Source organism: Humulus lupulus, chromosome X, assembly GCF_963169125.1.
Source record: "Humulus lupulus chromosome X, drHumLupu1.1, whole genome shotgun sequence".
In the NCBI taxonomy this organism is placed as follows: domain Eukaryota; kingdom Viridiplantae; phylum Streptophyta; class Magnoliopsida; order Rosales; family Cannabaceae; genus Humulus; species Humulus lupulus.
The window spans coordinates 47897073-47914204 of NC_084802.1; the positions used below are offsets into that span (position 1 = coordinate 47897073).

The 17132-nt window shown below is 36.1% G+C and overlaps 2 protein-coding genes across 5 annotated transcripts; one reads left to right on the forward strand and one right to left on the reverse strand.

Annotated features, from left to right (window-relative positions):
• Positions 1-361: 361 nt before the first annotated feature.
• Positions 362-3844, forward strand: LOC133803550 (O-fucosyltransferase 31-like). 2 transcript variants are annotated; one of them, XM_062241635.1, is made up of 10 exons: positions 362-611; positions 685-747; positions 823-913; positions 1029-1099; positions 1313-1401; positions 1506-1709; positions 2231-2501; positions 2732-2959; positions 3105-3302; positions 3473-3844. In XM_062241635.1, the coding sequence occupies exons 1-10, from the start codon at positions 471-473 to the stop codon at positions 3680-3682; spliced, it is 1566 nt and encodes a 521-aa protein (XP_062097619.1). In that variant the 5' UTR covers positions 362-470; the 3' UTR covers positions 3683-3844. The 2 variants fall into 2 exon arrangements, with proteins under 2 accessions (XP_062097619.1, XP_062097620.1); XM_062241636.1 differs by having other exon boundaries at positions 832-913.
• Positions 3845-9344: 5500 nt separating this feature from the next.
• On the reverse strand, positions 9345-15984 carry LOC133805045 (mechanosensitive ion channel protein 2, chloroplastic-like). Of its 3 annotated transcripts, none has more exons than XM_062243152.1 (14): positions 15720-15984; positions 15035-15217; positions 14856-14915; positions 14389-14546; positions 13986-14109; positions 13793-13890; positions 13579-13692; positions 13200-13260; positions 11356-11505; positions 11107-11217; positions 10714-10881; positions 10498-10611; positions 10307-10363; positions 9345-10218 (listed from the first exon to the last, which is right to left on the reverse strand). In XM_062243152.1, the coding sequence occupies exons 2-14, from the start codon at positions 15128-15130 to the stop codon at positions 9550-9552; spliced, it is 1980 nt and encodes a 659-aa protein (XP_062099136.1). In that variant the 5' UTR covers positions 15131-15217; positions 15720-15984; the 3' UTR covers positions 9345-9549. The 3 variants fall into 3 exon arrangements, with proteins under 3 accessions (XP_062099136.1, XP_062099135.1, XP_062099137.1); XM_062243151.1 differs by having other exon boundaries at positions 14856-14918; positions 15720-15983; XM_062243153.1 differs by lacking the exon at positions 14856-14915.
• Between the last annotated feature and the right edge of the window lie 1148 nt (positions 15985-17132).

The following is a 17132-nucleotide window of genomic DNA, read 5'->3' on the forward strand; positions in this document are numbered from 1 at the left end:
TGTGCACAAAATTAACTACAGTTCAATTTTAAAAAAAAAAAAAACTCAAAAGAAAAACTAATTAAAACAAAAATCATAATATATGTTTTAAATATAAATATATTTTCAATATTATATAAATAGAGTAGGGAAATAATTTATTAATATAATAAAATAAAATAAAAACTAAATTTAGAGTATTTAACTAAAATAGAAAATTCAAAGCTTAGTTTTATTTGTATTTTTTTTTTTATAAAAGATTTAGATTTATTTATTTATTATTATGAAAACAGTTTTAAATCTTTATATTGTGATTTGTGAAGATGTGAACTTTTTACATGATCAAACGACGAGCTACAATGTGGTCGTTGAGAAATAGAAAGAGAAAATACGGAACTGACATAACATAACATAAATGTAGAGGAGTAAGTTTAATAGAAGAGGGGTTTGAAGTTTGATCGATTCGATCGGAGAAAGCTAAAGTTTGATGAATGAAGGTTCATCACTTTCACGAGTATTGGCCTAACCACTCCCACAGAGCCGCTTTGGCCGCGGCTTTGCTGCTGCTTTTGCCTGCTTTCTCCCCCAATCTCTTCGCCCCTCTCGGCCGAGCTTTCCCTTCCATCTTCTCCGTAAGATTCTTACTCTCTACTTTCCACATTTTATTGTTTTCAACAGTATAGTAACAAACTAGTCAAATGGCAGGAATGGAACGCTCCAAAACCCATGCATTTCCATCTCTTGAAAGCCGCTCTACATCTCCCAATTGTGAGTACGATTTATTTATTTTAAGTGGGTTTGCTGCTGAATGTGATTAAGTTTGATTGATATATGTTGATTTAGTCTCTTCAGCAACAGAGAAGCCTCTGGTCCCCTTTGGCTCACCAAGGTTGGAGACCTTGTCTTGATGTTGAAGAACCTAAAGATGTACCTTGTGAGTTTTAAACATGGTGCTTTTTGTTATACACTTTCTTTTTTTCTTATACGTTCCTGTATGTGATGAAGAGCATTTCTTAGTGTTACCTTCCAAATTCGTGAATCTTTTGCAGTGTCATCGAAAAAATCTCAGGGGTATATCCAGGTATTCCTTGATGGAGGCTTGAACCAGCAAAAGATGGGGGTAGGTAATATTACTAATGAGTAATGAGGTAGTAATATACAACAAATGAAAATTTGAGGGTCTTTGTTTTTGTGTAGCAATTTCAAAGATAAAAAAAATGATGAAGCATGAGCACCCATTTGGTTGATTTTTATCTTCCTTTGTCATTGAAGTATAGCTGATTAAAAGTAGATGATCTAATATATTTTATGTTGCTTTGACAAAAAAAAAAAGATTTGTGATGCAGTTGCTGTTGCGAAAATCTTAAATGCAACACTAGTCATCCCACACCTTGATGTAAATCCTGTATGGCAAGACTCAAGGTATTTCGCTGAGCTGAATAACATTTTCCTGCAACATTTGTAACGCATTATTTTTCCTGTCCTAGTTAGAGCCACTTATCCGAAGATTTCTACTGCTAGTGCAGTTCATTTGCAGAAATTTTTGATGTGGATCACTTTATATCAGTCCTTCGTGATGAAATTTCCATAGTTAAAGAGCTACCTGGTGAACTTTCTTGGAGCACAAGAGAGTATTATGCTACAGGCATTCGAGCGACTAGAATCAAGACAGCACCTGTTCATGCTTCGGCTGACTGGTACCTGGAAAATGTCTTGCCTGTATTGCAGAGGTCAGCAAATGTCTTATTACTTGCCTACGTCTGACTTTTAAGTCCTTGTTTATATACGTTTGTGTGCAATTTGTGTCAACTAAACAAGTTGGGTCCGAGCCGTGCTATCTTGTCTCACCCGAATTGCTCATGTAAAGGTTTTCATCTCTATATTCATTTTCTTGGAGATCTGCGTGTTTTATAAACATGTATAGTATAACCATAGAAATATTGTTGCATTTTGAAATCGTTTAAGTGGAGGCTGAGATGACATTTTAATGAAGTGAAGAACAGAAAAAGAACTATATTACAGCTTATGCCTTCTGGCCTATTTTATCAAGTTTCAGTGTGACAGATCTTGTATGTTTTAACTAGTATGAAGTTCAAAAACTCAAAAGTGAATATATTCTTTCACAGAGTATGCAGCACAGACACAGGCACATACTCGTTTAAAAAAAATAAAAAAATATAGTCTGCATACTGTTTAGGTAGTAGTCACATGTTCAGAAATGATTCACTAATTCAGTCTTTCATTTATACAGTTATGGGGTTGCTGCTATTGCCCCATTCTCGCATCGTTTGACTTTCAACAATTTGCCTTTAAACATCCAGCGTCTTCGTTGTAAAGTGAACTTTCAAGCTTTGGACTTTGTTCCTCATATTAAGGAATTGGGAGAAACCCTTGTTCATAGGCTACGTTTCCCTCCTAGCAAAAATCAAGTTTTAGGGACTGAGCACATGCAAGAAGGAAATAATGAGGTCAAAACACAGGGAGCTGGGAAGTATGTTGTATTGCATCTTCGCTTTGATAAAGTATGATCATCTTATGCTTTTAAGAACAATGAGGTTTAAAGTTTTACCTTATATTTGGATTCTTATGACTTGTACCAAGTGGAATTTTAAGTCACCAGACTTCCGTATTTACTTTTGGAAAGATTGTCCTCCCTAACATTTTTTTACTAAAGAATTTTACATTGAAATGAGAGAAGGTGGTTCTAATTAGAATTTTTCTAATATCCCTTCACCTGCTCTTACTCATGCAGGATATGGCTGCTCATTCTGCTTGTGATTTTGGTGGTGGTAAAGCTGAGAAATTGGCTCTTGCAAAATATCGGCAGGTGCTTTGGCAAGGAAGGGTCCTAAATTCTCAGTTCACAGATAATGAGTTGAGAAATCAGGGCCGTTGTCCATTAACCCCGGAAGAGATAGGACTGCTATTAGCAGCTCTGGGGTTCAGCAATATTACTCGCCTCTATCTGGCTTCCCACAAGGTTTTCCTATGTCATTAAATAAAGCCTTCCAGCAAAGTGGTTCCTTTTAAAATCATAGAGCAGTTAGGTCAAAAGAAGAAGAAAAAAATTGTGAAGGTTTTTAGAAATATAAGAATAAGTTTCTTTTTCTATTCAATATTTTTAGGTTTATGGTGGAGAAGCACGGATATCAGCTTTGCGGAAATTGTTTCCACTAATGGAAGATAAGAAGGGTCTTTCCTCCTTTGAGGAGCGAGAGAGGGTTGAAGGCAAAGCTTCATTGTTAGCTGCAGTTGATTACTATGTGAGCATGCACAGTGATATCTTCATATCTGCTTCTCCAGGAAATATGCACAATGCTCTGGTAAGGATATTGTGATCAACTTCAATCTGAAATCATTCATATGAAATAAGATATTTAGAGGAACATGGAACTGACAATTAGAATCCAGCCTATGAATACCAGAAAATATTACGTAACAACATTATAATATTATGACTCGGATGAATTTGCCTATGTATCACTATTATCAGGTGGGACATCGAGCTCTTCTGAACTTGAAGACTATAAGACCCAACATGGGATTGCTAAGCCAACTTTTCTTGAATAAAAGCATGAACTGGTCAGAGTTTCAACAGGCTGTACTAAATGGGCATAAAAGTAGACAAGGGCAGATCAGGTTAAGAAAAGAGAAGCAATCCATTTATACATATCCTGCTCCTGACTGCATGTGTCCATCTTAGTGAATTCAAAGAAAAAACGAGGTTGAGTTTGTTTTCTGCATGTGAAACCCAGGAGTATAACTAACCTTTTGATGGTTGTACTGTAAGAAAAAACTATTGTAATATGAAATTATTGCATATTTGGTCAATTATAAATTTAGAAGTGGTGTGAGTTGAAAACTTGGTGAGATTGTTTGGTAAAGGGAAGTTATATCTACACCTCCAATTAATTTATAGATACCTCTTTACACCCAATGTCCAAAGCACTAGCTACCGTTAAACTATCATCTAAATTTAGCCCTAGCCACCAACTTTTGTGCATATTTACTTTCGTTTTAGAGACAACTCAAAACACCTATAAGATATCAAGCAAAATGCGAATTGAACTATCATTATTCACAGAATACAGTGTCATCTGGTCATCTGGAAATTGAAGATGGTTGCCCGTGATCTTATCTTTTACCACCAAAAAACCTTTGAAACAAGAAGAGTTGCTAGCTTTGTCTACCATTCGCCCGTGAACATCCACCATAATAGTAAAAAAAAAAGGAAAATGGGTTTCCTTGTCTTATTCTTCTAGTGCCATAAAACTATCCTATAGGTCTTCCATTGACGAAAATAAAATACAATACCGAAAAAAGACCCCTCCCAAACCCTTTTTTTATCCAGTGCAAAATCAAGAAAGTCCCACTTCACATAATCATATCTTTTCAAAGTCAATTTTGAAAATCAATTCATCTTTTAGGTACTCTTATACTCTTCTACAACCACCAACACTATCTAAAATCTACTTATCTTCCACAAAAGACCCTTAAAATTGTGTTAGGAAGTACTCTTAATCTAACAGAAAGTACTTTAGAAATGATCTTGTACAAGCATGTAATTAAGCTTATTGGCTTGTAGTCTTTCACCTTACAACTGTTAAGTTTCTTGGGGATGAGATGGATACAAGTCTCAATTGTGTTGCCATGAATAGCATCATCCTTAGCAAACCTCCTAAAAACCTCCATTAAATCTTTTTATCTCCTCCCAATTCGATTGATAGATAACCATAGTAAAGCCATCTAGACCTAGAGCTTTATCACCATCATAATCAAAAAGTGCTTGTTTTCATCTTCTTCAAAAAGGCCTTTCTAATTGTAAAGCCAAGTGATGTGGAGTACTCTTCCATTCAATTCTTTCTATTCCAACCAATGTTGTTTCTTTCAACTAGTACAAGTTGGAAACAAAAAGAGATAATCTCAGACACTATGCTTCCTTCTTATCTAGAACCATCATCTCTCTTAATTCTAAAAGCGAAGTTCTTCGCTTTCTAGACACTTAACAAACAACTATGAAACATTCTCAAATTAGCATCCCCTTCTTAGCCCATTTACACTTTGACTTCAACCAAATTCCACTTTCATCTTCAAACACAATTTGCTGCCACTCCTTTTTAACACTACTTTCTTATTGTAGTTGTATACTCCAACTCCCATTCTCCTCCAATCTATCAAGAGAGATTAATCTTCTATGTAAAGATAGTTTCAACAACTATTTACTCCTAAACATCTTCTGGTCCCACTCCTTAACTCTTTCTTTAACTTGATTCAATTTGTCCATAAACCTGAAACTCGGCCATCCATTACCCAAGGCATTTCTCCACCAGATTTTAAAGTCCGTTTTAAAGAACCTTTGCTCTAACCATACATTATCAAAACGAAAAGAACTAGGGCCCCATGAAGGTGGAATGGAATCCAATGCAATCAGACCATGATTGGAAACAAGTCTCACATCAACCAGTAACAAGAAACATGTCCAATCTACAGCACAATTTGATGAAGAGCCTTAATCTCTTTGCTCTCTTGGTAGACGTATCATCACTAACCACACAACTCTCTTCTTGCTCGTTCTTTCATTGTTCTTTTTCTCTAAAATAGCCACTCTTCTTACCCATTGTGCTCCCCTTTTCTGTAGGCTCAACTTTTACTTTCCTCTTCCATAATGGAGATTTTATAACTTTGATGATTTTGACTACTGGACTTACGAATGGACAAGGGGAAGCTGAACTAGATCGTGTGTTAACCATTACAACAAAATCTATAGAAATTTTTAGGCGTGTTATCGTGGTGTTTCTCAAGACAAAGCAATCAAAAGACACACCAAAAATTGTGGGGAATAAACAATGTCTAAACTTTATTAAAGTAATTTTTTAAATTAAAAACAGTAAAAATAAAATAAGTCTTGCGTAAAAATATAATTAAGGAAAAAAACTGAAAGACTAAAAATAATTTTGTATATTTATTTAGAGCAACTCCAAGAGTAGGTGCTCTACCTAAGGGTGGTAATTTAGGTCACGACATGATGACACGACACGAATAATAAATGGGTTTGGGTGACAGATTTAATAATCATATCGTGTCATAATCGTGTCAACATGATAACACGAATAATTATCATAGGTTTTATGATTTTTTCATTGAGTTATGATTAATTGTGTCATGACAAATTAATCGTGACATAATCGTGTTATCTTGTCGTGTTCTTGTCGTGTTGACCTGTTTAATGATCGTGTCGTGTTCGTGTTTTTGACATATTTAATAATCATGTCGTATTTGTATTTACTTTAATCGTGTTGTGTCATATTCGTGTCGACATAAATCTAACACATTTACACGAATTGTCAGCCCTATCTCTACCCATTGCTCAACTTTGAGCAACGGCTCCCAGCCTGGTTGCATTGGAGGACCCTGTGGTCCATCCAGGTCAGATACAACTGTACTCTTTATATATAAATTAATAAAATACTATTATGGAAATGTTATCCCAAAATTTGAAAAGGATGATGTGGCAGTAAAATTGACACGTGGCATGGATTAGTTGGGTGATCTGGCTTAGCAGTAGCCCAATGTATCAGTGAAGAATTTGGACTGCTTGAGAAATGTCATAGTCAAGCCAAATACACACGAGGAACCCATGCATGCCAAGAGATGGACTTAGACCTTGGCCAAGGAGAGGCCACAAAAGGTCTGAACGGACCATGTCCGAGGGGAGCCTCCTAGGCGATTGGCTCGGACCATGTCCAAGGAGAGCCTCCTAAATGCTTGGCTCGGACCATGTCCGAGGAGGGCTTCCTAGGTGGTTGGCTCGGACCAAGTCCGAGGGGAGGTCCCATGCGTGCCTCGGACCATGTCCAAGGAAAGCCTCCATGAGTGAGCCAAGGAAATGGCCTCGGACCCTAGTCCGAGGAGAGGTCCCAAAAGATTGCCTCGGACCTTAGTCCGAGGAGAGGCAAGGGTGATTGCCTCGGACCCTAGTCCGAGGAGAAGGTAACAACGGGTCCGATCGGACCCTAGTCCGAGGAGCCAAAAAATATGGCTCGGACCCTAGTCCGAGGAATGCTCAAAGAGGTTGGCTCGGACCATGTCCGAGGAGAGCCAATGCATGTGGCTCGGACCTTGGTCCGAGGAGAACCAAGTGAAGTTGTGGTAGGATTTTGGTCCGAGGATAGTAGGGGGTATGGTCCATATGCAGGTGCCCAACATGCATATGTCCGACCAGAAGACGATATTCATCAACAAAACAGATTAGACTACGTCAAATTCCCATAAACGACTTCAGTAAGAATCGGTCTGGGCACCGCGGGAATCTCTCATTCCTCACCCAAATTGAGGAGTCTGTTGTATTTTAAATATTTCTTGTAATTTAAATATAATATGAATAATAAAATATCCCTATTTGAAGGGGATATCAGTGGAGGATCCCAAGCCTATAAATAGAGGGTTGATGGGATCGTAAAAGGACTTTTGGGAAATTGAGAATTAGTCTGAGTTCTAGAGAGAGAAAGTGTGTTTTTCTTGAGAGAACCCTTTTTTGTATTCTTGAATATTTACACTTAAGAAACTCAGTTGACACTGGTTCATCTGATCTTGAGTGTGAATAAAGTAATAAAATCTCTAAGTGGATTAGGCTATTACCGACTGATCGGGGCTGAACCACTATAAAATCTCGTGTTATTTACTTTCATTGATTAAACTGTCTGTTGTCATTTACATTATCTTGAAGGCTCGTCGTTATTGACGTTCTCACGTCGTTGGCTAAAAACACAGTCAACAGGAAATATATATGGTAGAAAAAAATATTAAAAATTGATGTGGACCATGGTGGGCAACCACTACTAGAGTAGTATTTTTAAAAAGGTTGTCCAAGTATAATGTGGAAGAGAGAATAAAATATAGTGATGTGGAGAAGTTCCGCAACTTTTGAGGTTCCTAGCTGTTGATACGGTTTTTCGCTAACATCGAATTATATGAATAACTAGGATAGATTAGTGTTTAATGATAAACCGTACTAAGAAAATGATGTGGGAAGACAAATGCAAAGAAGGTGATCACTCCCTTTTACGTGGTTCGGAGGTTAAAATCCTCATAGTCCACGAGTCTGTGTTATTGCTATATTTCTCTCTATAATTTTACAGCATCTTGCCTTGCAGAGAAAAACCAACCCTCAATACTACCCAGGGTCTTGGTATTTATAGGAGAATGATCCCTGGGCAGGTGTTGGGGTCATCCCGTGATCATTTGATCCCTCACATCATATCTGTTACATCAGTGATTAATATTTACATTTTATATTACAGTGTGGTCTAATCATTAGGTAAAACGGATCATGGGCCGTATAGTCTAATTTAGGCGTATGACATCTGATCACGTACATTTATATTGTGTATCCGGGGATTCGAGATAGAACAAACACGTGATGTCTGTTCACGCACGTTTACGTTGCGTAATCAACGTTATAAAGATCCTGGGGTACGTCAGACCTCTGGTGTACCACGAGCTAGAGTACTACCAGCTCGTGCCTATGGATGTTGCATTCCACAAGTGGTTCCACGCAATATGTTGCCACGAACTCATCATCTCGCGTTATTTGTCTAGGGAATCGTGCTAAAATTCCTTGGACAAAAGGTGGACACATGGAACATTAATTATATCGTTTTGCTTGCTAGTTGTACCCGAACTGCCTCAAAATGTATGTGCTGATTTTCAGGGCGTACACTAGCATTAAAGTAGTTCTTATGCAGTACATTTCAGCATTGGAGTTGTTCTTATGTAGTACATTTCATAATTTCCTCAATTAGTAATCTAAACCAAAAGGGCTCAATTAATAATCTAAACCAAACGGGTTCAAAAGAATCATCCTTACGCGGTTGCATGAGCCTATATAGAACAATGAAATCGTGAGTGCACGAACCCTATATAGAACAATGAAATCGTGAGTGCACAAGAAAGAATCGTTTTATGAACAATTGACAAGCCAATGTTAAGTAGCGAGTAGCGAGGACAAACTATGTGGTCTAACTAAACTCTTTCTTCTTTTTTTTGTGGAATGATGCGATGAATTCCAAGTTCATGCAAGATTTTTTTTACACTTTTTTCGAGGGCTTTGCAGAATGATCCTAGCGAGAAATGTTTACTACTGTCACTAGGTGGATTGTACAGCGCAACAAAAAAAAAAAAGAGGCTAATTTGTTAAATTTCTGAAAGTTGACATTTCAAAGCTCACAAGCCAAGCCAAGCCAACCCCCTAACCACACCATTCTTTCTAAACTTGGTCAATCAATCTTGACAGCTCAATTGCATTCCACATTTAAAGTGCCATTGTAAAGGGTGTTATGCTAATTTTTTCAACTCTCCCCCAAAAGTTACACAAATAATAAGAACCTTTCCAAGGAAGGTTCACTAATTCTTCATTAATCTAATTGAATGATTATTTACAACCAAAGACAATGTAATGGCAGCTTTAAAAACACAGCTGCATTCATTTCTCACTCGGGTAATGACATCATTAGGGAGTGGATACTTACTTCAGCAATGAACTATACACTATCGCTTCTTTGTTTCTGCAAGTTATTGTGCAGCTCTAGGAATGCCACTATCTTTTGTATCTTTGCTAGCAGGTGGTGAACTGTTGCTACCGTGGGCAGCGAATTCTTTCGATTCGGCAGGAGACATGATCATGTCTTCCTCAATGGGAAGTGTTCGCTTTGAGCCCTCCAGAGCAACACCAAGAACAATATTCTCTTCCAAGGGAGGCGTGGTAATTGATGAAGATGCATTAGGTCTCTCACCATTTTGCTTTGGTTGTATACCAGTCAAAGGTAAGTCAGATTTTCCACTGCCAGGTTCAGATGAAGTAGTTGGAAGATTCTTCAATGTTTCCTCTAGTGGAGATGTCTTTTTGGAATCGACTGCAACTGTATCCTTCACTACTGCTACCTTGGCATCTGTTTTGGAGTCGGAGGTTGAGGCTGCCTCAGCCTGAGCTTCCTTATCTTCATTGGTACGTGCTGAACGACTTGAGGCCTTAGTTTTATCATCACCATTTACTTTATATAATGGTTCGATGAGCAAATATGGACGGTTGGAAGTTCCCCTGGAGCGAGTAAAAATGCTGTCTGAAAATGGTACATTTTCCAAGTCAGGCTCGCCGTTTATTTTCTGAACTGTACGTATAGGTGTGGCAAGCCTGGCCCTATGATGGCTGATAACTCTAAGTAGATCCAAGAGTATCGCTTCCTGTTTCATTTCAGAAATTAATTTCTCAGTTACTATCACTACACAAAAAAAATTCCATTTCTGACAAAGCATATACTGTAATCATTACCTTGACACATAAATACTCTTCAAAATGTGAGGTTTTAACAAAGCAAGATATCAAAATCTGCAAAACATTGTTAAATAAAAGATATTACACATAAGAAGATTATGACAAAAGCAGTTCATACATTTTTTTCTAACTTTTCAGGACTTTTTTATAAATGATAACAAATTAAACCTAAAGGTATATAAATGTACCTTAAGAGCCTGATTTTCTGAATTGATATCTTCCAAAAAAACTCTCCTGTGCAACTTTTGTTGCTCTACTTGTGGATTTTTGGCTAAAACCTTGCGCATATCAGCCACAATATTCTGCGCACATAAAAGAAATGACCCAAGTTCATATAAGATGAAACATGTGCAAGTTGTTGAAACGCCAATTTGACAAGCAGGTTAACTGAATTTTCTTCTCACATTAATTTTATTGACATCTAAGTGACTGATGGCTAGGTAAGTCTTGATGCGCCAATGAGTCTTCTGGCTGAGATTCCTTACAACATTTACAGTGAACTTGTGATTTGGAATATGAACTGCTTCACGGTCATCACCTCTTACAATAGTAGGTGACCACCAACCCACATGCTTGAATATTACAACACATATACCAAAGAGAAAAAGGCCAAGTAAGAAAATCATTTCAGTTGTTTGAGAACAAACTTGATCAATCTAACTAGTGTTGAGTGAACATAATTAAGAAAATAAAGAAAATTCATATATAGACATGTACATACATAATCATTTTTTTTTAGTTTTTATCACTAATATTCAGATTTCTAGGTTTCTGAATAAAGAAGAATAAATACAAACCTCAACAGTACCAGAAACTTCATAGCCTTCAATCTTACTTTGAATCCACTCATTCACAACAAATGGCCTTGTCACGTGGATCATTACACTTGAAAGGAAGTTTGTAAATATCTGAATTAGGAAAATAAAAAATGAATAAATAATGCAGTATATACTTGGTAGAAAACCCCTGCAATTAATAAAAAATAAATAAACTACAAATGTCAATGCAGGAAAATTGAAAATTGAAGGGAGGAAGAAGAATTGTACCTCGCGGCCAGCAAGCGTCAGCAACACTGTACCAAGACCCCCAGCAGTTAGCCACTTCTGGGTAGAGAACCCCAGCAACTCCATAAATAACGACACTGCAGCAACCCATACTGCAGTATAAACAGTTTTCCCAGCAAAATCAAACCCCATCTACAAAAAGGAAGAAACAGAAGTGAGAAATAGAACAAGTTGTAATGGTTAATTAGAACTTTAAAAAAAGCACACACTAAAGTATGTCAGGCTTCAAGAAGCACACTAGGACACCTATCATCTTCTGATTTTCTAATGCTTCGTCAAAAAGGTTAACAGCTACTGAAAGGGTGCCATTGTGGATGCAACACATTCCAATATGCACTTTAAAAAAATTCGATTAGCTCATATGGAAAGGGAAATTTGAGCATAAATGCAATCTAATAGGGCATATTTATAAAAAAGGCCAACCTCATATTTATAAAATATGGCAACCTTAAAGATTATAGGTAAAATATGCATTCCTTACAATTTTGGACAAAGTCCCGTTCAAAACACCCTCCTCTCTCTCTCTCAAACAATCCATCCCTCTCTCTAAACATCCATTGTTTCTCAGCCACCCTCACAAATTCGATCCATCCTAACGACGCCGTCGTCTCCCATCCCCCTTGAAGCACCCATGGTTTTCTTTAAAAAAAATGAAAATCCAATTCAATACTTAAACCAAGAAAGTATTCACTTAAGACACTATTTTATGGATTTCGAATGTTTTTATACAATAATTTTTTGTTTTGTTCACTTTTTTTTGTTAGATTTAAAAATTGTAGAATTTTGAACAAAACAATGCTCTTGAGATGCTCTCATAGAAACTTGATTTTTGTGGTCAAAACGATGCGCCTACAATGCTCGTGTTTGTTAAAAACTTGATTTTTGAGGTCAAAAACAATGCTATTACGATGGCCTCATGAAAACTTTATTTTTTAGGCAAAAAAAACAATGTTAAAATCAAGTTTTCGTGGGACCATCACTTTAGCATCACATGGGCATCGTTTTGTTCAAAAATCAACTTTTCATGGGAGCATAGCCAGGGCAGCATAGCCAGAGCTTCATTTTTTACCTTAGAAATCAAGTTTCTATGGGAGCATCGTCTTTGGACACAAAAAAAGTTTTCATGAGACTATCGTTGTAGCCTCGCAGGTGCATCGTCTTAACCTCAAAAATCAAGTTTTCATGGGAACATTGCAGGAATATCATTTTGTTCAAAGTTCTACTGATTTTAAAATTTGAAAAGAAACGCAAACAAAACCAAAAAAATATTGTACAAAAGTGCTCAAAATCCATACATTGGTGTCTCAAGTGAATATTTTCTTAGGTTTAAGTTTTGAATTAGATATTCAATCATTAAAACATTAAATAAAAATTAATAAAAAAAATCATAAGTGCTTCCATAGGTGCTTCAATAGTGTTTCAATGGTGATGAGAGGTGGCGACATCGTTAGGATGGATTGGATTTGATTCAAATTTGTGAGGACAGTTGAGAAACAATGGATGTTTAGAGAGAGATGGACGGTTTGAGAGAGAGTGTGAGGGTGTTTGAATGGGAGGAGCAACTTTGTCCAAAATTATAGCGAAGGCATATTTTGCCTATAAACTTAAGGTTGGCAATTTTATAATATGCCCTATTAGAATGCATATATGGTCAAAATTCCCTATGGAAATATAGAACCAAGAAGGTAAAAATAATAATAATTATGATGATGATTTTTTTTTTTAAAAAAACACCAAAATTGTAAACAGTGGACAAAACTAACATTGTATTATTCAAAGTAAATTGAAATAATGGGGAAAAAAGAAGTTATTAAAATAAAAATTACGTTTCTTGCAGCACTTGAGTCATGTGTTTCCACAAAGAGCTTTTGTGCTTGTTGAATCAAGCTGCGAAGAGAACAAAAGTTAACCCCAACACAAGATGCACTATACTGAATGAATAATCAATAAGATTCGACCAATCGCATATATTGGAATTCTAAACGCCTAACAAAAAAAAACAAAAATAATGATAGTATACTGTGCAGTTTTACACCCTGCCCCCCTCTGCGAGAAAAAATGTGGTGAAAAATTCATACCAGAAAACTAGAACAAAATACTATTGGCAAAAAAACTAAGCAGCACAGTAAAGGTGCTTTGAACATAATTTGAATTTCCACAAAGTTGTAGTGACTTGCTCTGAGAAGTGTAGCAACTACACCCTACCTTGACAGACAATAAGCAAATGCTAGCACAGTTGACAATGAGCGTACAAAATTTAAAAGTCGTTGCTTCACAGCCTGGCTGGCTTCTGAAGATAAGACTACTGGATCCAACGCTCTGAAACACATCATATATGTAGTTAATAGCAATACAATGACTGGAAAATTGTTGCAAGGGAAATTTAACTCCAATTTTTTTTGCAGCAGCAGGTTAAAACCTGCAGATAAGTGTTGCTCCAGTCCATAGCAACAAGGGCTGGATATAAGATGTCATCACATAATGTGAACTACTCTTCTTCCAACTACTATCAGTTCTCTGCATAAAATAGGCTTTGTCAGTAAACCAAGAAATTAAATACATTTGTCAACTTTCAAAACTGCGATATGGAAAGAGGAAAATAAAGTCCATACATTAAAAAATAAAACCCTTCCCAGGCGCATGAGTGGCCCAAGACCCCAAGCAGCAAAGGCGATGATACCAACTGCTGGAATCAACTGAAGTACAAGAGGGCTTCCTCGTACAGCAACATATGATCTACATGAATGTTAATACAAAAGTTTCTTAAGATTTACACTAAGAGAGATAGAATCATGTTAAACAATGAATAGGGAAAATATACACTTATATATATATATATATATATTGCACTAACGTAGAAAGACTGTAATATTCTCCTGCCCTAACAATAGAACAAGGAAAAATAAAATAGAAAGAAAAATCATAGTTTAAAAAGAAATAAATTCTTGCATATGGACTCATTCCCCAAACACTCTGTAAGAACCCCTTCCATAAAGCTGCCATACGAAAAAATACCTTGTCAATACTGCAGCAGCAGATTTCATAATAGGAACCTCATTTCCTCCACTTGGAACTAAGACAGATCTGCAGAATAAAACTTTACATCTGGAAGAGATCGGACCTATTGGACCACGAATGCTGCCCAAGAGATGAAGACTCCAAGCATCCTGTCGCTGACAACCAAAAAAAATCCTTGGTTTCAGATTCTAATAACATCTCTCAACTTTTGCCAACACCACCAAAGAATACAACAATTAACATATATGTTACGTTAAGAAAAGCATAAATGTTGAATCACATAATCGTTAAAATATACCTTGATTGTAATCTGACTGCATAAAATGTTAAATGAATATATTTATGATAACATATTTAAGGAAAATTCAGCAGAAAATTGACCAAGTATAATCATATATATCCGCCGAAACAGCATGAACATACAACAAAAAATGCACATGATTCTGTATACATAAATGGCATACCAAAGTATGTGAAGAAAGATTGACACCAATACAATGCACTCGACTCTTCCCCGCCACATACTGCTGGGAAAAGTTCAAAAAAAAAAGATAAGAAGACTACAAGTTAGCCTTAGTTCACCCGAAAAAACAGAGTCACAACTCACAACAATAATCAGCATAACACGAATTTTATGACATACAGTATGATGGTTACAACATCCATGGCCAGGGTGAATGAGACTATTTTGGACCCCCCAGTCGCGAGGCAAACGAATGGAACCCGCATGAACCATCATGAGATCCAGGTGCAGAAGCCGCTATTTTTTTTTTTCTAATCACACTTTGAACCCAAACTTTATTTGGGGTATCTGATAAGAGAAAACCTGTTGAATTAAGATATCAAACTCTTAGTTTATGTAAGCAACTTATATCATCAGAACAAAAATGTAGTAATGCAAGAATGCACTCTGTCTTCTAAACCCCTCCCAGAAAACAAAAAAAATAAAAATTACATTTTGATCATAACAATTTCACTGCTTAATTAGATTAAATAACTAAAAATGAGAAACCCAATTTAAAACTTCCTACCTAAATCTTAAAAAGTAAACAACTTTAAATGATAATAATTATTTGATTAAAAAAAGTCCAAATACAAACAAAATGAGTCTGTAAGTAACTAAACCCTATTACTCAACATAAATTTCTATACTGTAGAACCAAATTGAAAACCTAGAATTAAAATTAACTAATTTTTTTTAAGGAGCAAGTATTACTATAAATCATCCAAATTTTAAAGATTAAACGAGCTAATCATAAAATTGTGGAGTTTATGACAACAAAATAACCAGACAGAAATGAATAAAAAGAAAATGTAGATTTACAAACCTGAAATAATAAATCAAGAAGTAAAATCCCTAGTAATTTCTCGTTTGTACTACTAGAGAAAACAAAAAACAAAAATCCCAGAAAAAATAAGAATTTCTGGGCGAGAAATTTGTTAATAAAGAAGCGAAAACAAGCGGAGTTCAATTGGCCAATTTCTATGAACTTTCCTCTTGTAAAGACTGGTTGAAGAAAGAGAGAGATTGCAGCAGCTGGCGAAGACGAAGAGGGTCCTATTTGGATAAGGCTAACATACGCCGGGTGGCGTAAGCTTATGCTTCTACGCCAATGTGGTCAAATGAGCACTCGCAGTTTTGGATGCATGTGGTGTGGGACCCTCGCTAAGTTACCCTCTCTTTTTTCGGCGGAAATTTTATGTGGCGCCTAGAAGGAGACCATTCGCTCTTGCTTTTACAAATTATTATTGATATTTGGCACCTTAAGGAGTTTAATAACACATGAGTTGTCACTTTACGATTGATTAGCGATACCACATAATATTTATTAAATTTAAATAAGTGAGACCCGATATTGGATTGCACCAATAACAGTATGTCACATACTTGTGGTGTTAGGTACCAGTGGTGTCCTTCAGCAATTCTCTTTACAAATTGTGACTTAGTCACCACGTGAATAAAGTTGAGTCAGTTGTGGATGTGAAGTCCTTTTGACATTATTTTTTCTTTTTTTTTTCCATGCCTTCTATTTTATATAAACTAATGATTTTCTTAATTCCTTTTATTAATTGTAATGTATCCTAAAGTTTTTAGAGCATTGGGAGTGTGATTTTATGCTGGGTTCAAAAAAAAATTGCGAACCGCTCTACTTGAATTGCCCATTCAAACTAAACCAAAAAAATCGACAAAAAACGAAACCTGAATAACCCAACAAAATTTAAACCAATCAATGTAACCCGAATAAAAATTATAATAGTTTTTTTACATATATTACATAAATTATATTTTTTTTTAAAATAAAAAAAATGAAACCATATATTTTTAACAATGAATTTAGGATAATATTTTTATGTTTGAAAGACGTATACTATCATTTTAGTTTATTGAATTTAATTATTGAAAACTAACAAAAAAAATTGAATATCGGTTTGGGCGGGTCAAACTTTTTTTTTCTTATTTGGGCAAGTTACACTTGGATGTTTGTAACATAATGTTTACACTGTGTTAATTGAAATATGTTATAACCCGACCAAACCGACCGATGTACAACCTTAAATTCTACATCAACTTATCTCGGACTCCATGGCATTCGTGGAGTGGGCGGACATGCTCTTAGTCTCCTTTGGCGACGATGGAGTGGGGGTCGTTTGTGGTTGGCTCATTGGGCTCTCTACTTTCTTCGCCAAATTAGGATAGGGAGCTTGTTTTCGCGACAAGGTCACCCTTTGGGTCTGGTGTA

Coding starts and splice junctions, on each gene's coding strand:
- LOC133803550 (XM_062241635.1), top strand. CDS start 471: ATGAAGGTTCATCACTTTCACGAGTATTGGCCTAACCACTCCCACAGA. Junction 1,100..1,312: donor TGAACCAGCAAAAGATGGGG/GTAGGTAATATT, acceptor AAAAAAAAAAAG/ATTTGTGATGCAGTTGCTGT. Junction 2,960..3,104: donor TCTATCTGGCTTCCCACAAG/GTTTTCCTATGT, acceptor CAATATTTTTAG/GTTTATGGTGGAGAAGCACG.
- LOC133805045 (XM_062243151.1), bottom strand. CDS start 15,130: ATGATGGTTCATGCGGGTTCCATTCGTTTGCCTCGCGACTGGGGGGTC. Junction 14,547..14,855: donor ATCTTTCTTCACATACTTTG/GTATGCCATTTA, acceptor TTTGGTTGTCAG/CGACAGGATGCTTGGAGTCT. Junction 10,364..10,497: donor CAGAAAATCAGGCTCTTAAG/GTACATTTATAT, acceptor AATGTTTTGCAG/ATTTTGATATCTTGCTTTGT.